The sequence below is a fragment of the Pan paniscus genome, chromosome 10 (genome assembly GCF_029289425.2).
Source record: "Pan paniscus chromosome 10, NHGRI_mPanPan1-v2.0_pri, whole genome shotgun sequence".
NCBI lineage: Eukaryota > Metazoa > Chordata > Mammalia > Primates > Hominidae > Pan > Pan paniscus.
This window is the reverse complement of record NC_073259.2, coordinates 5,889,355-5,912,960: the sequence shown is the minus strand read 5'-3', so window position 1 is coordinate 5,912,960 and position 23,606 is coordinate 5,889,355. Positions and strand designations below refer to the sequence as shown.

General features: G+C 45.1%; 1 protein-coding gene across 23 annotated transcripts in view; it reads right to left on the bottom strand.

Moving 5' to 3' along the window:
- Positions 1-23,606, bottom strand: part of CCDC77 (coiled-coil domain containing 77) — a 52,711-nt gene that overhangs the window by 16,359 nt on the left and 12,746 nt on the right. For 3 of the 23 annotated variants that reach the window (XM_063593255.1, XM_034935079.3, XM_034935084.3), the window contains exons 2-5: positions 16,474-16,527; positions 14,184-14,415; positions 8,145-8,287; positions 3,364-3,450 (exon numbers count right to left, since the gene is read on the bottom strand). In XM_063593255.1, coding sequence (XP_063449325.1) covers positions 3,364-3,450; positions 8,145-8,287; positions 14,184-14,415; positions 16,474-16,511 — 500 coding nt within the window. In that variant the 5' untranslated portion in view covers positions 16,512-16,527. Of the gene's footprint in view, positions 1-3,363; positions 3,451-8,144; positions 8,288-14,183; positions 14,416-16,473; positions 20,314-20,336; positions 20,391-23,606 lie in introns of those variants that run through there. The other 20 variants (XM_055095214.2, XM_034935096.3, XM_034935097.3 and 17 more) reach the window with 13 other exon arrangements.

Here is a 23,606-nt window from a genome sequence, read left to right as displayed (position 1 = left end):
CAGACTGAGACGCCATCTCAAAAACAAACAAACAAACAAAAACAAAAAAAAGAATCTGGATCTGGCTACTCCACAGATGGCCAGTAGCTCACTACTGATGATATCGCATTAAATCAGACGGCACGAACAAGAAACAGCAAGTGCACGTGGTAAGATACGCGTGCTCGGGAGGGTTGCAGATGAGCCTTACGAAGCACATGAGTGAAGTTTTTAAGGCTGTGATCCAGGTATCCCAGGATATTCCCTCCGACGTAAAGATCAAATTATTTCACCTGGTACATGCTACCACCAAGAAGGAAGCACAATGCCCGAAAGGAGACTTCAGGTTCTGGAGACAACATACTCCGCATTTTGGAATACTGCTCTGACCTATGTATCACTGACATGGAAGGCGAGCTTTCAGTGTGGCCCAGAGTTGAAAGGATGCTCTGCTGCTTGGGACATCATTTGGCGGATCCTATGGTGTCTGTGGTGGCACAAGGTACCAGGTGGAGTTTATGGCAAGCACCACGACAAGAATCCTAACAGACCCTCTGAGAATCTGGAGCGAGACCATGCTGTCTACAGCTGAGAATGACAACATTTGAAAACCAGCTTCTGCCATGCTAGTAGATCCTGCTAAAAACGGAGCACTTGACCGTGGGACACCAAAAACCCACGTGGTGAGGCTGGGCGCGGTGGCTCACGCTTGACATCCCAGCACTTTGGGAGGCTGAGGAGGGCAGATTGCTTGAGCTCAGGACTTCGAGATCAGCCTGGGCAATATGGAAAAACCCTGTCTCTACAAAAAATACAAAAATTAGTCAGGTGTGTTGGCTCGTGCCTGTAGTCCCAGCTACTTGGAAGGATGAGGCAGGAGGATCACCTGAGCCTGGAAGGTGGAGGTTGCAGTGAGCCGAGATCGTGCCACTACATTCCAGCCTGGGTGACAGAGGGAGACCCTGTCTCAAAATAAAAATTAAAAAAAAAAAAAAAAAAGAAACCATGTGGCTAAGTCTTCTCAACAAATGATGTTGAGAAAACTGGACATCCACATGCAAAATAATGAAGTTGGAACCTTACCTAATGCTGTATACAAAAATTAACTAAAAATGGATCAAAGACCTAGACGTAAGAGCTAAAATAATAAAACTTTCAGAAGAAAACATAGGAGAAAAGTTTCCTGACAATGAATCTGGCAATGATTTCTTGAATGTGATACCAAAAGCAGAAGCAACAAAATAAAAAAATACATAAATTGAACTTCATAAAAATTAAAAACTCCTGGCTCGGCATAGTGGTTCATTCCTGTAATCCTAGCACTTTGGGAGGCTGAAGCAGGAGGATCACTTGAGGTCAGAAGTTCAAGACCAGCCTAAGGAATATAGTGAGATCTGCCCTGTTTCTACAAAAAAATGAAAAAAAGAAAATAAATTAGCCAGGCACAGTGGTGCATGCCTATAATCCCAGCTACTCCAGAGGCTAAGGCAGGAGGATCACCCTGGCCGACAGAGTGATACCCTGCCCCTAAAAAAAAAAAAAAAAAAAGAGGAGAAAATAAAAAGGCAATCTATGGAACAGGAGAAAATATTTGCATGTATCTGTATATCTAATAAAGGTTTAATATCCAGAATATATAAGGAACTTCTATAGCCAGGCACGGTGGCTCACATCTATAATCCCAGCACTTTGGGAGGGTGAGGTGAGGATCACTTGAGCTCAGGAGTTTGAGACCAGCCTGGGCAACATTGCAAAACTCTGACTCTACCAAAAATACAAAAATTAGCTAGGTGTAGTGGCACATGCCTGTAGTCCCAGCTACTCAGGAGGCGACATGGGAGGACAGCTTGAGCCCAGCAGACAAAGGTTGCAGTGAGCCGTGATCACGCCACTGCCTGGGCGACAGAGCAAGACCCTGTCTCAACAACAAAAAAGAACTTCAACTCAACAACAAAAACAACCCAATGATTAAAATGGGCAAAATATTTGAATAGACATTTCTCCAAAGAAGATATATAAATGGCACAAGAAAGATGCTCAACATTTAAAAATGCAAATCAAAACCACAATGAGACTCCCTCACACCCATTAAGACGGTTACTATCAAATAAACAGAAAATAAGGCTGGGCACAGTGGCTCACGCCTGTAATCCTAACACTTCGGGAAGCCAAGGTGGGCAAATCGCTTGAGCCCAGGAGTGTGAGACCAGCCTGCGCAAAACGGGGAAACCCCATCTCTTCAAAAGATACAAAAATTAGCCAAGCACAGTGGTGCGCACCCATGGTCCCAACTAACTGGGAGGCTGAGGTTGGGGGGATCATCTGAGCCTGGGAGGTTGAGGCTGCAGTGAGCTGTGATCATGCCGCTGCACTCCAGCCTGGGTGACTGAGCAAGACCCTGTCTCAAAAAAACAAAACAAAACAAAACAAAACAAAAAACACCCAGAAAATAACAAGTGTTGGCCAGGCATGGTGGCTCATGCCTGTAATCCCAGCACTTTGGGAGGCTGAGGCAGGAGGACTGCTTGAGCTCAGGAGTTTGAGACCAGCCTGGGAAACATGGTGAAACCTTGTCTCCACAAAAAAAAATATATATAAAAAATTAGCTGGGCATGGCAGCACATGCATGTAGTCACAGCTACTTGGAGGCTGAAGTGCAAGGATCACCTGAGCCTAGGAGGTAGGTAAAGGCTGCAGTGAGGCAAGATCATGCCACTGCACTCCAGCCTGGGTGACAGAGTGAGACCCTGTCTCAAAAAAAAAAAAAAAAAAAAAAAAAGCTTAAAAGAAAAAAAAAAAGAAAACAACAGGTATTGTCAAGGATGTGGAGAAACTGAAACCCTTGTGCACTGCTGGTGGGAATATAAAACGGTATAAACACTATGGAAAATAGTATGGCAGTTACTCAAAAAAATAAAAACAGAATTACAATGTGATCTACTGCTGGGTATATACACAAAAGAATTAAAATAAGGTCTCGGCCGGGCACAGCAGCACACACCTGTAATCCCAGCACTCTGGGAGGCTGAGGCAGACAGATCACTTGAGCTTGGAAGTTGGAGACCAGCCTGGGCCACATGGCAAAACCCTGTCTCTACAAAAATTACAAAAAAAATTAGCCAGACATGTTGGCACACACCTGTAGTCCCAGTTACTCAAGAGGCTGAGGTGGGTGGACAGCTTCAGTTTGGAAGGCAGAGGTTACAGTGAGCTGAGCTCCACTGGTGGATGAATGGATAAACACAATGTGGTACACACATATAATGGAATATTGTTCAGTCTTAAAAAGGAAGAAAATTCTGACACATGCTACAACATGGATGAACCTTGAAGACATTACGCTGAGTGAAATAAGCATAACAAATATTGTATGATTCCACTTACGTGAGGCACCTAAAATCGTCAAATTCATGGACATGCAAAGTAGAATAGTGTGTTCCAGGAACTGGGGTAACGGGGATGTGGGAGTTACTGTTGAATGAGTATACAATTTCAGTTTAGGAATATGAAAATGTTCTAGAGTTCAATGATGTTGACAGTTGTGCAACAACGTGAATATACTTAATGCCACTGAACCGTACACTTCAGATGGCTAAAATGGTGAACTTTTTGCTATGTGTGTTTTACCCTCTCACTCCCAGCACACACACACAGAAGTGCACTGTAATGGAGCATGTAGTGTGCTGCTATGTATGTTTTACCCTCTCACTCCGAGCACACACACACAGAAGCGGACTGTAATGGAACATGGAGTGTACTGCTATGTGTGTTTTACCCTCTCACTCCCAGCACACACACACAGAAGTGCACTGTAATGCAGCATGTAGTGTGCTGCTATGTGTATTTACCCTCTCACTCCCAGCACACACACACAGAAGCGGACTGTAATGGAGCATATAGTGTGCTGCTATGTGTGTTTTACCCTCTCACTCCCAGCACACACACAGACGCGCACTGTAATGGAGCATGTAGTGTGCTGCTATGTGTATCCTCTCACTCCCAGCACACACACACAGAAGTGCACTGTAATGGAGCATGTAGTGTGCTGCTATGTGTATTTACCCTCTCACTCCCAGCACACACACACAGAAGCGCACTGTAATGCAGCATGTAGTGTGCTGCTATGTGTATTTACCCTCTCACTCCCAGCACACACACACAGAAGCGGACTGTAATGGAGCATATAGTGTGCTGCTATGTGTATTTACCCTCTCACTCCCAGCACACACACACAGAAGCAGACTGTAATGGAGCATATAGTGTGCTGCTATGTGTATTTACCCTCTCACTCCCAGCACACACACAGACGCGCACTGTAATGGAGCATGTAGTGTGCTGCTATGTGTATCCTCTCACTCCCAGCACACACACACAGAAGTGCACTGTAATGCAGCATGTAGTGTGCTGCTATGTGTATTTACCCTCTCACTCCCAGCACACACACACAGAAGCGCACTGTAATGGAGCATGTAGTGTGCTGCTATGTGTATTTACCCTCTCACTCCCAGCACACACACACAGAAGCGGACTGTAATGGAGCATGTAGTGTGCTGCTATGTGTGTTTTACCCTCTCACTCCCAGCACACACACACAGACGCGCACTGTAATGGAGCATGTAGTGTGCTGCTATGTGTATTTACCCTCTCACTCCCAGCACACACACACAGAAGCGGACTGTAATGGAGCATGTAGTGTGCTGCTATGTGTGTTTTACCCTCTCACTCCCAGCACACACACACAGAAGCACACTGTAATGGAGCATGTAGTGTGCTGCTATGTGTATTTACCCTCTCACTCCCAGCACACACACACAGAAGTGCACTGTAATGGAGCATGTAGTGTGCTGCTATGTGTATTTACCCTCTCACTCCCAGCACACACACACAGAAGCGCACTGTAATGGAACATGGAGTGTGCTGCTATGTGTGTTTTACCCTCTCACTCCCAGCATGCACACACAGAAGTGCACTGTAATGGAGCATGGAGTGTGCTGCTATGTGTGTTTTACCCTCTCACTCCCAGCACACACACAGAGGCGCACTGTAATGGAACATGGAGTGTGCTGCTATGTGTATTTTACCCTCTCACTCCCAGCACACACACACAGAAGCGGACTGTAATGGAGCATGTAGTGTGCTGCTATGTGTGTTTTACCCTCTCACTCCCCGCACACACACAGAAGCGCACTGTAATGGAGCATGTAGTGTGCTGCTATGTGTATTTACCCTCTCACTCCCAGCACACACACACAGAAGTGCACTGTAATGGAGCATGTAGTGTGCTGCTATGTGTATTTACCCTCTCACTCCCAGCACACACACACAGAAGCGCACTGTAATGGAACATGGAGTGTGCTGCTATGTGTGTTTTACCCTCTCACTCCCAGCACACACACACAGAAGCGGACTGTAATGGAGCATGGAGTGTGCTGCTATGTGTATTTACCCTCTCACTCCCAGCACACACACACAGACGCGCACTGTAATGGAGCATGTAGTGTGCTGCTATGTGTATTTACCCTCTCACTCCCAGCACACACACACAGAAGCGGACTGTAATGGAGCATGTAGTGTGCTGCTATGTGTATTTTACCCTCTCACTCCCAGCACACACACACAGAAGCACACTGTAATGGAGCATGTAGTGTGCTGCTATGTGTATTTTACCCTCTCACTCCCAGCACACACACACAGAAGCGGACTGTAATGGAGCATGGAGTGTGCTGCTATGTGTATTTACCCTCTCACTCCCAGCACACACACACAGAAGTGCACTGTAATGGAGCATGTAGTGTGCTGCTATGTGTATTTACCCTCTCACTCCCAGCACACACACACAGAAGCGCACTGTAATGGAGCATGTAGTGTGCTGCTATGTGTGTTTTACCCTCTCACTCCCAGCACACACACACAGAAGCGGACTGTAATGGAGCATGGAGTGTGCTGCTATGTGTGTTTTACCCTCTCACTCCCAGCACACACACACAGAAGCGGACTGTAATGGAGCATGGAGTGTGCTGCTATGTGTATTTACCCTCTCACTCCCAGCACACACACACAGAAGTGCACTGTAATGGAGCATGTAGTGTGCTGCTATGTGTATTTACCCTCTCACTCCCAGCACACACACACAGAGGCGCACTGTAATGGAGCATGTAGTGTGCTGCTATGTGTGTTTTACCCTCTCACTCCCAGCACACACACACAGAAGCGGACTGTAATGGAGCATGGAGTGTGCTGCTATGTGTGTTTTACCCTCTCACTCCCAGCACACACACACAGAAGCGGACTGTAATGGAGCATGGAGTGTGCTGCTATGTGTGTTTTACCCTCTCACTCCCAGCACACACACACAGAAGCGGACTGTAATGGAGCATGGAGTGTGCTGCTATGTGTATTTACCCTCTCACTCCCAGCACACACACACAGAAGCGGACTGTAATGGAGCATGGAGTGTGCTGCTATGTGTATTTACCCTCTCACTCCCAGCACACACACACAGAAGTGCACTGTAATGGAGCATGTAGTGTGCTGCTATGTGTATTTACCCTCTCACTCCCAGCACACACACACAGAGGCGCACTGTAATGGAGCATGTAGTGTGCTGCTATGTGTGTTTTACCCTCTCACTCCCAGCACACACACACAGAAGCGGACTGTAATGGAACATGGAGTGTACTGCTATGTGTATTTTACCCTCTCACTCACAGCACACACACACAGAAGTGCACTGTAATGGAGCATGTAGTGTGCTGCTATGTGTATTTACCCTCTCACTCCCAGCACACACACACAGAAGTGCACTGTAATGGAGCATGGAGTGTGCTGCTATGTGTATTTACCCTCTCACTCCCAGCACACACACAGACGCGCACTGTAATGGAACATGTAGTGTGCTGCTATGTGTATTTTACCCTCTCACTCCCAGCACACACACAGACGCGCACTGTAATGGAACATGGAGTGTGCTGCTATGTGTATTTACCCTCTCACTCCCAGCACACACACACAGAAGCACACTGTAATGGAGCATGTAGTGTGCTGCTATGTGTGTTTTACCCTCTCACTCCCAGCACACACACAGAAGCGCACTGTAATGGAACATGGAGTGTGCTGCTATGTGTATTTACCCTCTCACTCCCAGCACACACACACAGAAGTGCACTGTAATGGAGTATGGAGTGTGCTGCTATGTGTATTTTACCCTCTCACTCCCAGCACACACACACAGAAGCGCACTGTAATGGAACATGGAGTGTGCTGCTATGTGTATTTACCCTCTCACTCCCAGCACACACACACAGAAGTGCACTGTAATGGAGCATGTCGTGTGCTGCTATGTGTATTTTACCCTCTCACTCCCAGCACACACACACAGAAGCGGACTGTAATGGAACATGTAGTGTGCTGCTATGACTCCTTCTTGTGACCATATCTCCCAGGAGCTCAGTTTTTCTCTGAAAAATGACACTTGGCTGAAGGGGGCTTCTTCTCCCAAGTTTACATAGCCTCCCTGGGGACAACCTGCATCCTATGACTGGTCAATGTGGGGACACAAAATTCTGAGTCCTTTGCTGCCGAAAGACCACCCTATCCTTAGTGCTCCCTATGGGGGTTGGCTAAGGCTTCTGTTACCACAGTATCCGTTCATATTCTACCTCTGCCCAAATCTGCTCATAGCTATTATTCCAGAGAGCTTCTCCAGTAACTACCCTGAAGGCAAATCTCCATCTCAGAGTCCACTTCCTAGAGAATACAACCTAAGAGAATTAATGTGGAGAAACGTATCTTTTTAAAAGTAATTTAAAGGGCTGGGCATGGTGGTTCACGCTTGTAATCCCAACCCTTCGGGAGGCTGAGGTGGGCGGATCACTTGAGGCCAAGAGTTCGAGACCAGCGTGGCTGACAGGGCAAAACCCCATCTCCACTAAAAATACAAAAATGAGCTAGGCCTTGTAGTGCACACCTGTGTTCCCAGCTACTCGAGAGGCTGAGGCATGAGACTCGCTGGAACCAGGAGGTGGAGGCTGCAGTGAGCCAAGAGCGCCACTGTACTCCAGCCTGGGCAATAGAGTGATACTGCCTCTAAATCAATGAATGAATGAATGAATGAATGAATGTAATTTAAAGTTAAACTCCAACATTTCCCTTCTCCTATCTGGTACCTGATTCTCAGTCGGTCATTTTCTGAGTAGAGGCGTAAAACATGTTCCCGTTCCTGGAAGAGGCAGACCTGCATATCACTTAGAGCTTTCTGCAATTCAGCAATCTCTTCCTCCCTCTGCTGCAAATCACACTCAAGTTTATGCTGCAAAGAAACCACAATAAGATAGTTGAAAGACACTGGGTTTCAATGGAGTATCTCTCACTGGATAGGGAGGAGTCTACTCATGTAGAAATATTCCAAAGTAAATAATTTTGCCAATACAGAATTCAAATGACAGCAATAGGCATGTATAGACTGGAGTTTGTTTGTTTTTTTATTTATTGAGACCAAGTCTTGCTCTGTTGCCCAGGCTGTAGTGCAGTGGCACGATCTCAGCTCACTGCAACCTCCACCTTCTAGGTGATTCTTGTGCCTCAGCCTCCCGAGTAGCTGAGATTACAGGTGCATGCCACCATGCCCAGCTAATTTTTGTATTTTTAGTAGAGATGGGGTTTCGCCATGTTGGGCAGGCTGGTCTCAAACTCCTGACCTCAAGTGATCCACCCGCCTCAGCCTCCCAAAGTACTGGGATTACAGGCATGAGCCACCATGCCCAGCCTTGACTGCAGTTTAACAGCTACAGGATGAGTGTGAAGTTTGCATTTAACATCAAAGCTCTCACATCTTCCTTTTATGGACTATAGAATCCAGAAGGCTGTACGACTCACCTATTCTATCCACACTTTTTTTTTTTTGAGACAGAGTCTCACTCTGTCGCCCAGGCTGGAATGCGGTGGCATGATCTTAGCTCACTGCAACCTCCACCTCCCAGGTTCAAGTGATTCTTCTGTCTTAGCCTCCCGAGTAGCTGGGATTACAGGTGTGCACCACGCCCAGCTAATTTTAGTAGAGACGGGGTTTCACCATTTTGGCCAGGCTGGCTTGAACTCCTGAGCTCAGGCAATCCACCCACCTTGGCCTCCCAAAGTGCTGGGATTACAGGCGTGAGCCACCACACCTAGCCTATCCACACTTTTTTAGTAATGTTTCCTATATCATAAGCATTATTATGACATGCAGGAAAACAAAGATGAAAAGATATGATTCCTGTCTACAGAGCTACGGAATTTCATGGGGAGAGAGGCAAATGATTAAAATAAAATAATTACTTCATGAAAGCATGCATGGTGAAATGGTGTGGGGGAAAGCGTGGCAGGAATAAACATTCTGAGATCTGTTTGGGAAATCAAAGCGCTACCACCCAAGAGCTGACATTTGACAGATGAACAGAAGATGGGTAGAGAGAGAGGCAGACAGTTGGTACTCCAAGAAAAGAGAACCGTAAATAAGAACCATGAGAGAGCCTGATGTTGTCAGAAAGGAAGACAATCTCATCACATGCTACAACATAGACGAAACTTGAGGACATTATGCTAAGTGAAATAAGTCAGTTACAAAAAGAAAAACTATAGTATGATTCCACTCTATTCTAAATAAATCCTGCTCTATTTTTTTTTTTTTTTGAGACAGAGCCTTGCTCTGTCGCCCAGGCTGGAATGCAGTGGTGCGATCTCAGCTCACTGCAACCTCCACCTCCTTGGCGATTCTTCTGCCTCAGCCTCCTAAGTAGCTGGGACTACAGGTATGTGCCACCACGCCTAGCTAATTTTTGTATTTTTAATAGAGACAGGTTTTGCCATGTTGGTCAGGCTGGTCTCGAACTCCTGACCTCAGATGATCCGCCGGCCTCGGCCTCCCAAAGTGCTGGGATTACAGGCACGAGCCACCATGCCTGACAAATCCTGCTCTATTTCTAATTCATAGAAATAGCAAGTAAAATAGTGGTTACAGGGAGTGTGGGGAGAAATGATCTGTTTAATGGGATGGAGTTTTGGTTTTGTAAAATGAAAACGTTCTAGAGATCAGTCACACAACAATGTGAATATACCTAACACGCCAGGCGTGGCAGATCACTTGAGGCCACGAGTTCAAGACCAGCCTGACCAACATGGCAAAACCCCATCTCTACCAAAAAAACAAAAATCAGCTGGGTGTGGTGGCGCACCCTATAATCCCAGCTACTTGGGAGGCTGAGGCAGGACAATCGCTTAAACCCAGGAGGCGGAGGTTGCAGGGAGCTGAGATGGCACCACTGCACTCTAGCCTGGGTGAAAGAGCCAGACTGCCTCCAAAAAAAAAAAAAAAATATATATATATATATATACACACACACACACACACACACACACCCCCACACACCCACAGACTCACACACACACACACACATAAACACTTAACACTACTCAACTGAACACTTAAAATTGGGCAAGGTCATTAAAAATAATTTCATAAAGGCTGGGCACAGTGACTCATGCCCGTAATCCCAACACTTTGGGAGGTTAAGGTGGGAGGATGGCTTGAGCCCAGGAGTTCAAGACCATCCTAGACAACAGAGCGAGATTCTGTCTTTACAAAAAATAAAAAATTGGGCAGGGTGCAGTGGCTCACACCTGTAATCTCAGCACCTTGGGAGGCCGAGCCAGATGGGTCATCTGTGGTCAGGTGTTCAAGACCACCCTGGCCAACATGGTGAAATCCAGTCCCTACTAAAACTACAAAAATTAGCCGGGCATGGTGGTGGGCGCCTATAATCCCAGCTACTCAGGAGGCTGAGGCAGGAGAATTGCTTGAACCTGGGAGGCGGAGGTTGTAGTGAGCCAAGATCGTGCCACTGCACTCCAGCCTGGGTGACAAGAGCAAGACTTCATCTCAAAATAAAATAAAATAAAATAAAAAATAAAAAATTAGCTGGGCATGGTGATACATGCCTGTAGTCCCAGCTACTTGGGAGGCTGAGGCAGGAGGATTGCTTGAGTCCAGGACGTTGAGGCTGCAGTGAGCTATGATCGCACCACTGCACTCCAGCCTGGGCAACAGGGCAAGACCCTAACTCAAAAAACAAAAAACAAAAAACCCAGAGGTCTATAGATACATACATAATGTGATAAAAATATTTATTACATTTTTATTAACATAATATTATGTTAATTATGTTAATATTAACATAGTATTATGTCAATATTATTAACATGTTATTAACATAATAATATTATGTTAATTATGTTAATTAACATACTAATATTATGTTAATAATTATGTTAATAAATATTAACAACTGATTCAGGGAAAGGGAGAGCATACAAGTCCACAGTGGAACTCAAAAGGTTGGAAACACTTTTTTTGTAGAATCTACAAAAACAATTAGGCTGGGCATGGTGGCTCACACTGTGTCCCAGTAAATGTATTCAGAGATGCTGCATCACTGCCATCTGGCAACCAGCTCCCATCCTGAAGCTATCCAGGAGCCCAAATGGAACGAATTACCCTGTAATTCATTGTATACATACATAATGTGATAAAAATGACAAGTAAACCTCCAAAAAACAAAAGCCTATTAAATTTGGACAAGTACAAATATTTCAGTACTGCTAGAGTGAAAAGTGTGAGGCCAACTGGGGATGTAAGAGACCAGAGGCAGGTACTGGCAAGGAGGACACTGTCACAGTTTAGACGCAACTCAAGGGTCTGCGTGAGCATCGTGGCCAAAGTGATGTGGGTGTGGGAATGGATTAAGTAATATTTAGGAAGCAGAATCAACAGGACTTGCCAAATGATTCGGTTTAGGGGGATTTGAAGAACCGTAGGCAATGATGCCATTTACCAAGACAAAGAATAAAGAAAAAGTTAAGGCATGAGGAACGGAGGAAGGCGAAATGGTGGCAGTACATGTGCGGGTGGGGAAGGGAGGGTAGAGAAAGCAGCCTCAGGAGAAAAGTGAGTCAGGGTTAGTTATTTAACAGTCATCATCCCGTATGCAGAAGTGTAATACAAGGATAAAACAAGGTCATTTATAGTAGAATCTGGAAGAACTCTGAAATTTAAGAGTAAGGAAAGAGAGTTGTTAATGGACACTGAGATGAGCTGATCAGAGAGGTTAGATAGAAATTGTGAAAGAAAAATGACACAGAAATCAAGAAAGGAGGCCAGGCTCACGCCTGTAATCCCAGCACTTCAGGAGGCCAAGGCAAGCGGATCACAAGGTCAGGAGTTTGAGATGAGCTCGGCCAACATGGTGAAACCCCACCTCTACTAAAAATACAAAAATTAGTTAGGTGTGGTGGTGGGCACCTCTAATCCCAGCTATTTGGGAGGCTGAGGTAGGAGAATCGTTTGAACCTGGGAGACAGGGGTTGCAGTGAGCCGAGATTGTGCCATTGCACTCCAGCCTGGCAGACAGGGTGAGACTCCGTCTCAAAAAAAAAAAAAAAAGGAAATCAAGAAAGGAAGAAAATTTTAGAAAAAGAGAGGTCAAAAGTGACAGACACTGCAAAGGGCAAAAAGAGAAAAGTTTGGTAAAGAGGTATTTGGAGACCGCAGACGGCACGGTTTTAGTGGCGTGGCAAGGACCGAGATGAAACTGCAGTCAAGACATTTCCCAGCTGGGCGCGGTGGCTCACGCCTGTAATCCCAGCACTTTGGAAGGCCGAAGCAGGCAGGTTGCCTGAACTCAGGTGTTTGAGACCAGCCTGGGCAACACGGTGAAACCCTGCCTCTACTAAAATACAAAAAATTAGCCAGGTGTGGTGGCGTGCACCTGTAATCCCAGCTACTTGGGAGGCTGAGGCAGGAGAATTGCATGAACCCAGGAGGCAGAGCTTGCAGTGAGCTGAGGTTGCGTCACAGCACTCCAGCGTGGGCGACAGAGTAAGACGCTGTCTCAAAAAAACAAAAAAACAGGCTGGGCACGGTGGCTCACTCCTGTAATCCCAGCACTTTGGGAGGCCGAGGTGGGCGGATCACGAGGTCAGGAGATTGAGACCATCCTGGCTAACACGGTGAAACCCCGTCTCTACTAAAAATACAAAAAATTAGCCAGGCATGGTTGCGGGCGCCTGTAGTCCCAGCTACTCGGGAGGCTGAGGCAGGAGAATGGCGTGAACCTGGGAGGCGGAGCTTGTGGTGAGCTGAGATCGCGCCACTGCACTCCAGCCTGGGCGACAGAGCGAGACTCCGTCTCAAAAAAAAAAAAAAGAAAAGCAACCAGAGAAAAAGCAAAGGAAGGAAGGAAGGAGATAGATACGGATGGAGTAACGGTGTGCAGATGGCAGAAAAGATGTTGAGAGAGGAGGGCTAAGAAGGGGTTGCAGGCTGGAGGTGAGGGTATGGCACAGATGTGGAAGGAGAGGAAACCCAGTATGGACAGGTGAGAAGACTGCTGTATAATGGTTGAGGGTACAGCTGAATTTGTTCACCATCGATTCATTCTGTACTGATTTGTGACCTTTCTACAATAGTGTTCTCAATCAGGAGTGACTCTGCACATCCATACACCCATTCCAGAAACATCTGGCAATGTCTGGAGACATTCTTGGTTGTCACAGCTGGGGGTGTTGTGTTACTGGCATCCAGCGGGTAGAGGCAGGGATGCTGCTAAACATCCCAACATGCACAGGACAACCCCTCACAACGAAGAATCATCCAGGCCAAAATGTCAATAATGCCGAGGGTAAGAAATCCTGCCATAGGAGAATACGTGGCAGAGAAGTGGATGATGCCACAGCTCAGTTTTTGCTATGCAGGTGGAGCAGAAGAAGAATTGAGCAAGGGGTCATTTGCAGGCACTGCAGTTACTACTCAAGTAAAGCATCATGGGGTTTAGGTTTGAAGGACTTGATATCAGAGCTATATACAGCACTCAGAAAACTGAAAAGTCAGGAAGCTATGGAGGCAACAAAGAAGTTAAGGACTACTCAGGTACAAGGAGATGAAAGAACTAGGTATAAGAGATATGGAGATGTCAGAATTTAAGATTTGAGAGGAAGGGCAGTTTTGGGGGTTATGATCCAAGGAGGGCCTGAAGGGGCAATAGCTGGGCTGGGGAATAAAAAAGGAGTATTTTTATAAAACATCTGCTTCTGATATAAACTGGCACTTGTAGGGCATCTCTAATTTATGAAGACTCCATCAGAGTTCTAAAGCAGCAGCATCGTTTCTTTACCTGTCCTTCACAAGCTTCTTTGTAGAGTTCCAGTTTATTCAGCAAGTCCTCATTTTCTGCCTCACACTCAGCCATCTTCTTTTGATAATATTCCAGGAGCTCCTTAGAAGGATGGAGTTTGGCCAGATGATCTTCGGGGGAAGGCAAGGGGGTTGACTCCAGTGAATCTGCCATTCCCCTCCTCTTGGTGGGACCACTGACGGCAACACCACGTTTGGAGACAACTGTTCGCCTACGTGAAATTAGAAATGATATATTCATCACACTCTGTGAAAGTTTATGAGTTATAACTTCCTAAATAAAAGGGGGTTTTGTGTTCCCAAAGTGCTTATAATTAAGGTGCTCATAAATTTGGAAGTTTGGACAGGCATAGTGGCTCATGCCTGTAATCCCAGCACTTTTGGAGGCCAAGGTGGGAGAATCACTTGAGCCCAGGGGTTCAAGACCAGCCTGGGCAATATAGTGAAACCCTGTCTTTATTTAAAAAAAAAAAAATCTTGGCTGGGCGTGGTGGCTCACACCTGTAATCCTAGCACTTTGGGAGGCCAAAGCAGGCAGATTGCCTGAGCTCAGTTCGAGACCAGCCTGGGCAACATGGTGAAACCCTGTCTCTACCAAAATACAAAAATAAAAAATGAGACGGGTGTGGCAGTGCACGCCTGTAGTTCCAGCTACTCGGGAGGCTGAGGCAGGAGAATCGCTTGAACCCGGGAGGCAGAGGTTGCAGTGAGTCGAGATCATGCCATTGCACTCCAGCCTGGCGACAGAGCGAGACTCTATCTCAAAAAAAAAAAAAACAAATTGAAAGTTTGATACTACAGGATAGTAAATAATTTTATTAATTATCTTCCAAGTACTAATGGTTTAAAGCTGGATTCAAAATACATGTTAGAGCCAGGAATGGTGGCACAGCTGAGTAGCTGAGCAGTCCCAGCTACTCAGGGGGCTGAGGTGGGAGGATCGCTTGAGCCTAGGAGTTCCAGTCCAGCCTGGGCAACATAGCAACACCTTGTCTCTAAAGTAAAAATAAAATCCATTAGAGACGAAAAAGATAATTTAAAAAAACAGAATATAAACTAAGGCAGACCATGTAGTAACGATTAGAAAATGTAGTACTATAAGACATATTGCAGGCCGGGTGCAGTGGCTCATGCCTGTAATCCGACCACTTTGGGAGGCCAAGGTGGGCAGATTACTTGAGGTCAGGAGTTCAAGACCAGCCTGGCCAACATAGTGAAACCTAGTCTCTACCAAAAATACAAAAATCAGCCGGGCCTGGTGGCACACGTGTGTAATCCCAGCTACTCGGGAGGCTGAGGCAGGAGAATCACTTGAATCTCGGAGGCAGATGTTGCGGTGAGCCAAGATCATGCCATTGCACTCCAGCCTGGGTGACAAGAGCAAAACTCCACCTCAAAAAACAAACAAAAAAACAAAAATAGTACAGAAGAAGAGAAACCCACCTGTGAAAATAAATCCAATTTGGTTGTCTGCAATTTATAACATAACAAAATAGTACAGTGGAGAAACTATACCAGAAGCTCTGAGTTATAGTTAATATATGTGCTCACTTATAATAAATAAGCATGCACAGATATTAAAATCTGTCAACTGGCATGAAGAAAAACTTAAAGATTTTCCCAGTGATTAAAAACTTGTGAGAGAAATACTATTTTACTTAACATTTCTTTTTTTTTTTTTTTTTTTTTGAGATGGAGTCTTGCTCTGTTGCCCAGGCTGGAGTGCAGTGGCGTGATCTGAGCTCACTGCAACCTCCACCACCTGGGTTCAAGCAATTCTCCTGCCTTCGCCTCCCAAGTAGCTGAGATTACAGGTGCACACCACCATGCCCAGTTAATTTTTTTTTTTTTTTTTTTTTTAGTAGAGACGGGGTTTCACCATGTTGACCAGGCTGGTCTCAAACGCCTGACCTTGTGACCTGCCCACCTCAGCCTCCCAAAGTGCTGGGATTACAGGAGTGAGCCACCGTGCCCGGCCAACATTTCATATTTTCTAAAGGGGATGTCTCAGGCTGGGCGCAGTGGCTTATGCCTGTAATCACAGCACTCTGGGAGGCTGAGGCGGGAGGATTGCTTGAGTGCAGGAGGTCAAGGCTGCAATGAGCAATGATTGCACCACTGCACCCCATCCTGGGCACAGAGTGAAACTCTGTCTCAAAGAAAAAAAACTTTAGGAAATATGTTTCCAATACCTTTCCAGTCCCTATGCTTAGACTAAGGCTATACAAGTCTCGATTTCTTAACAACTTGAAAATAAGCAAATGTCTTACTTTCTGCAGACAGGGGTGTGTGTTGGGGTAAAGTTCATACTGTCTTTTTCACACCTATCAAATACACAAAAATTCATAATTAGGGGCCACGAACAGAAAAATAAAAACAGTACAGGATGCATAGACTGGTTCCCTCTTCAACATCATCATATTTGCTTCTTGGAAAGAATCTGATGTTTTAAAATGTACTTTTTTTTTTCTTTTTTTTTTTTTTTGAGACAGAGTCTCACTCTGTTGCCCAGGCTGGAGCTGGAGTGCAATGGTGTGATCCCGGCTCACTGCAACCTCCGCCTTCTGGGTTCAAGCGATTCTCCTGCCTCAGCCTTCCAAGTAGCTGGGACTACAGGTGCGCACCACTACACCTGGATAATTTTTGTTATTTTTAGTAGAGACGGGGTTTCACCATATTGGCCAGGCTGGTCTCGAACTCCTGACCTTGTGATCCACCCGCCTCGGCCTCCCAAAGTGCTGGGATTACAGGCGTGAGCCACCACGCCCGGCCTAAAATGTAGTATTCTTTAAAGTATCTCCAAATCCTGAAATTCATGCCTTTTGAATTTTCAAAAGGTACTCCTCATAATTATTTTCAAATAAAAATCAGAATGGCATTGAATATTTAAATGGATAAGCACACAAAGTAGAAAAGTCTCCTTGTTATCTGCAACAACACAAAAACAAATCTACAATCTTTTCCTTGAAGTTATAGGATAGGAGGAGAAGATGCAGAAAAGTCTCTAATAAGCAAGAAACAGTACATAGAGCGAGGTGCAGTGGCCCGTACCTATAGTCCCTGCTACTCAGGAGGCTGAGGAGGGAGGATCACTTGAGCCCAGGAGTTCAAGGCCAGCCTCACCAACATATTGACTTCCCCTGCCCCCACTCCCATCTTCAAAAGCAGAAGTAGTAAATAGAAATTAAGGCAGAGTACCCACTATATCAAATTTAAAATGAATACAAAGCCACTGATGCTATCTTTATTTCGCGTGCTTTCTCTATTATCTTAAGCAAAAGAAAAAAAATTACTTACACACTTTAAAAGGCTCTTCATAATCTCCATCTCAATTGATAACGCAAGATCTTGAGTTCCTGTACTTTAAGCAACCTTATTATAGAAATTTTCATGAAGATAAACCTCATGGCTGGAAAGGGAATGCCATACCATGTTATATGATTGACAGAGACAGAAGGAGAGAGGGAGAGAGGCTGATTTTTTTATTGCTTTGGTGAAAACTTTCTTATCAAGCATTCGCTGTCAATCCACTCTGATTCTGAGCAAGTCAGATGATGTTCTGTTATGTCCTTCTACCTGGTATAATCTATTTAAAATCTTCAGTCCTGTGGCCGGGTGCAGTGGTTCATGCCTGTAATCCCAGCACTTTGGGAGGCCGAGGTGGGTGGACCACAAGGTCAGGAGATTGAGACCATCCTGGCTAACACGGTGAAACCCCATCTCTACTAAAAATACAAAAAAATTAGCCAGGTGTCGTGGCAGGCACCCGTAGTACCAGCTACTCGGGAGGCTGAGGCAGGAGAATGGCATGAACCTGGGGGGTGGAGGTTGCAGTGAGCCGAGATTGCGCCATTGCACTCCAGCCTGGGCGACAGAGCGAGACTCCGTCTCAAAAAAAAAAAAAAAAAATCTTCAGTCCTTTGGGAAAGAATTTTGTGTAAAAGTATGAAAAGAGATAATCACCACTGTTACTTCCATATACCATTTTCCTGCTCAGAACCCCACAGTGCCTCTCTCCCTGACTCCCTCAAAGCTTTCTTTGTTTGGCTTCCAGGACACCTCTTCCTGGTTGTCCCCTTTTCTTACTGGTCATTACTCATTGCCTTGGTGATCTCCTGAAGTCTCACAGTTTTAAATAGCATGTACACATTAGTAGTTTTTAAAGTGATGCCTCAGTCCTTACTCTGCCCTCCACTCTAGACTCACACATCTAACTGCCTACTCCGTCTCTCCATGGGGATGTCTAGCAGGTCTCCCAAGCTCGCCAAGTATAAAACTGAGCTCCTGATACATACCTCCCACCACAAAAACCTGCTCTTCTCTCAGAATTCTACCAGTAAATACTAATTCTATGCTGCCAGTTGTTTATGACAAACAAACAAACTTGGTTTAAGAAATTTTACTCCTCTCTTTGTCTTACATGCCACACATGACCCATTAGCAAATCCTACTGGCTAGCTCATCCAAATATCTAGAATCTGACAACTACTTATCACCTATGCCCTCATTGCCCTGGTCCAGTCCACTGTTTTTGCTTTTGTTTTTTTAGATACAGGGTCTTGCTTTGTTGCCTAGGCTTGTCTCAAACTCCTGGCTTCAATCAATCCTCTCCCCTTAGCCACACAAGTAATAGGATTATAGGCATGAGTCACTGCACTTGGCTTCCAACCCACTGTTATCTGTTACCCAGATGACTACAACGGTCTCTTAACTGGTCTCCCTGTTCCACTTTTTTTTGTGTGTGGAGACAAAGTCTTGCTGTGTCATCCAGGCTGGAGTGCAATGGCGCAATCTTGGCTCACTGCAACCTCTGCCTCCAGGATTCAAGTCATTCTCCTGCCTCAGCCTCCCGAGTGGCTGGGATTACAGGCACATACCACCAAGCCTGGCTAATTTTTGTATTTTTAGTAGAGACGGGGTTTCACCATGTTGGCCAGGCTGGTCTTGAACTCCTGACCTCAGGTAATCCACCTGCCTTGGCCTCCCAAAGTGCTGGGATTACAGGCATGAGTCACCACGCCTGGTCCCCCTGTTCCATTTTCAACCTCATCCCTTACAGTGTATTCTCAACACATTAATATATATATGTCAAAACACAAAACTCCTCTGCCCAAAAGCCTCCAGTGACTTTTCATCTTACTCAGAGGGTCAAGGTCTTTAAAATTGCCGACAAGGTCCTGTATGATCTGGCCAACCTCATTACTTCTGTGACCTCACCTACTACTCTTATCCTTGTTCACTGCGGTAGAAACACCGGCCTCTTGGCTGTTCTTCAGACGTGCCAGGCACACTTCTACTTCAGAGGCCCCGTACCTACAGTTCTCTTTGCTGTGATGTTCTTTCCCCATTTATCTATGTGGCTTACTCCCTCTCCTCCTTCAGGGCTAAAATGTCACTTTCTTGATGAAGTATTCCCTGACCACGCTACCAACCTCATCCCTCTTCTCTGTTTTACTTTTCTCCATTAACACTTACAACCTTGGCGAGTTGAAGTGGCTCACACCTGTAATCTCAGCACTTTGGGAGGCCAAGGCGGATAGACTGCTTGAGTCCAGGAGTTTGAGACCAGCCTGGGCAACATGGCAAAACCCTGTCTCTACAAAAAATTAGCCAGATGTGGTGGCACATGTCTGTAGTCCTAGTTAAACAGGAGGCTGAGGTAGGAGGATCGCCTGCACCGGGGGGTCAAGGCTGCAGTGAGCCATGATCATGCCATTGCAGTCCAGCTGGGGTGACAGAGTGAGACCCTCTCTCAAAAAAAAAAAAAAAAAAAAAAAAGTTGAACACTTATAACCATCTAATATTTAATGTCTGTCTCTCCACGCTGGAATATGCAAACTCACTAAGGGCAGCGGGTTTTTATCTATTATGTTCACTGCTGTATCCCTAGTAACATAAACAGGGCCTGGCTCATACTAAGTGTATATGTATATATATACAACTCTCAATATGAATTTGAAAGACTGTTAAACATCCTTTTCTTCTGCTGGCCAGTCTATTCAATCTAGATTTAAAAATCTGTTTCTGCTTCTCTCATCCCATTTGTTTTCTTCTACAGCCAACCCTTCAAATACGCCATCTTTCTTCTTCTAATTCTCTCCTTTAAAAGACTACTCTCCTCCTCCAAACTCACCTCCTTCCAAAATACGTCTCCAAATTGGGTCAATTTGCCTCTTGTCCAAATAACCTAGAACATAAAGTTATTGGATTGGCATGGAAGGATTATGGGTAACATTTTTTTAAAAAAATAGCTTTATGGAATGTGATTTGTATACACCATTAAATTCATTCAAAGTGTAAATTCAAAGATTTTTAGTATATTCACAGATACGTGTACCTATCACCACAGTCCATTCTAGAAGTTTCATCACTTCAAGAAAAAAACCCTGTGTCCTTCAGCTATTATCCCTGTCTCCCAGTCCTAAGCAACCACTAACCTACTGTCTCTACAGATTTCCCTATTCTGGACTTTCCTATAAATGGAATCACACAGTATATGGTCTTTTGTGACTGGCTTGTTTCACTTAGCATAATGTTTTCAAGGTTCACCTATGTGGTACCATGTATCAGTACTTCATTCCTTTTTGTGGCTGAATAAAATTCCATTGTACGGATATGGGTGACAACTTAAATTTCACTGTTTCAAAGCCATTTAAGAGTAATTTGAAGCAGCTGGGCACAGTGGCTCCTGCCTGTAATCCCAGCACTTTGGGAGGCCGAGGAAGGTGGATCACCTGAGGTCAGGAATTCAAGACCAGCCTGACCAACATGGAGAAACCGCATCTCTACTAAAAATACAAAGTTAGCTGGGCGTGGTGGTGCATCCCTATAATCCCAGCTACTCAGGAGACTGAGGCAGGAGAATCGCTTGAACCTGGGAGGCGGAGGTTGTGGTGAGCCAAGATCGCGCCATTACACTCAAGCCTGGGCAACAAGAGCGAAACTCCGTCTCAAAAAAAAAAAAAAAAAAAAAAAAGTAATTTGAAGCTTTGAAAGACCCTTTTAACAACCTGCAATCCCTCTTCTCCTTCATAGTGACTGTCCTCACTGTTGCACTCTCTGGCTGCAAGACAGGGCCTTGCTATGTTGCCCAGGCTGGCCTTGAACTCCTGGACTCAAACAATCCTCCTCCCTTGGCCTTCCAAAGTGCTGAGATTACAGGCATGAGCCACTGAGCCAGGCCTCGGGCTTCTACTATGACATCTAACCAAGCTCTTATTGGTCAGCAGACATCCAAATTAATAAATTCAATTGCTCTTTTCTGTTTCTATCCTCCTCCATCCAATAGTTACTCCTTCACTTGTATTCTTAATTAGATAGTGCCAACTACCTATTTATTTATTTATTTTTTGAGACAGAGTCTCACTCTGTTCAGCCCAGGCTGGAGTGCAGTGGCACGATCTTGGCTCACTGCAACCTCCACCTCCTGGGTTCAAGTGATTCTCCTGCCACAGGCACCTGCCACTGTGGCTAATTTTTTTTGTATTTTTAGTAAAGACAGGGTTTCGCCATGTTGGCCAGGCTGGTCTCGAACTCCTGACCTCAGATGATCCACCCACCTCTGCCTGCCAGTGTTGGGATTACAGGCGTGAGCCACTGTGCCTGGTACTGCCAACTACCCTTTAAAAATATATCACTTTGGGACTGGACCTTGGCATCGCCAGGCCATGGCAAGACCCTGTCTTTACCAAAATTTTAAAAATTAGCTGGGCACAGTGGCAATGTAGTCCCACCTGCTTTGTGCGAGGATCACTTCAGCCTGGGGGTTCAAGGCTGCAGTGAGCAGTGATCGTGCCACTGCACTCTAGCCTGGACAACAGCGCAAGACCCTGTCTCAAAAAACAATTAAAATAGGCTGGGCACAGTGGCTCATGCCTGTAATGCCAGTACTTTGGGAGGCCAAGGTGAATGGACTGCTGGAGGTCAGGAGTTTGAGACCAGCCTGGGCAACATGGTGAAACCCTGTCTCTACAAAAATTACAGAATTAGCTGGGAGTGGTGGCACGTGCCTGTAGTCCCAGCTATTCAGGAGGCTGAGGCAGAGGATTGCTTGAGCTTGGGAGGCAGAGGCTGCACTGAGCTGAGATTGCCCCACTGCTCTCCAGCCTAGGTGACAGAGTGAGACCTTACCTGGAAAAAATAATAATAATAAAAATAAATATTGCTTTGTAGTTGAGAATGTGGGCTCTGATATCAGACTTGGGTTTGAGTCAAAGCCCTGCCTCTTATTAGCTGTGTACCTCAGGCAAGTTATCCTCTCTAAATTTCAGTTACTTCTATGTCATAGGTTGGTGTACGGATATAAGGCCGAGGGACAGTGTTTGACACATATATAAGCACTCAGTAAATGTGGACTATTATTATTATTGACAATTTTACTCCCTTGGCTCAGAGGTTCTGTCTTCAAGTTTCTTTATCATTTCCTCTAACCATTTCTTTGGGAACATCATTATTCCTCCTGTTTTTATTATTAACTCTGTCATCTAAAACACTACATGGCATACAGTAAGTAACAATTACATGTTGAATAAATCAACGACATCTCTTTCAACCTCTTGATTTGAATTAACAAAAATGTACTGGACATTTTCACCGATAGTCCTACTGGCACTTGAAACGTTTAACTAAAAAAAGAAATCACTCAAGTTAGGTATTTTTTTAGCATCTCAAAGCTAACATTTCCTAAACCTGATACATCATCTTTTTATCCAAACATGCCCCTTCTGACTTTCCTATTTTAGTTACTAATTCAGCGTTTCCAAGCAACCGGGAGTTGGCAACTTAAATTCATCATTTGATCACTCATTCTCCTGAACCTCCTGTCTAACCATATGAATATCTTGTATATTTTATCTCCACAATGACCATGTTAATTCAGAGTCTCAATACTTCTTACCCACACCACTACAACACCTTAACGGTTCTACCTACTCCTTGCGTCTCCTGGACCATTTTCTTTAATAAAATACATCAGTAGCACCTCATAGCCTAAAGCATTAAATCCAATTTGTTAGCCTAGAATTCATGGCTTTCTACATAAGGGCCAAACCTAACTTTCCTGCCTTATTTCTCTCTACTCTCCTAAATGTACCGTTTCCAGATAACTTTCCTGCCTCCATACCTTTGTTCATGAGCTACCCTCTAGCTGGAACACAACTCCCTCCACAACCCTCATAATGTCACTTAACAAAATCTAGTCTGTACATGAAAACTCATCTTAAATACCACCTCCTTTTTCTCTTTCCTGAGTCTCCCCATCCAAAATGATTCAGCAAAAATGATCTAAGTGCAAAAGAACTGCCTTTGAAATTCTCTACAAGTCAACATATTAAGAGTGCTTTATTGCTATCGTTTCTCCCATGCTAGCGTGCGCTCCCTACAGACAGAAATCGCGTCTTACTCT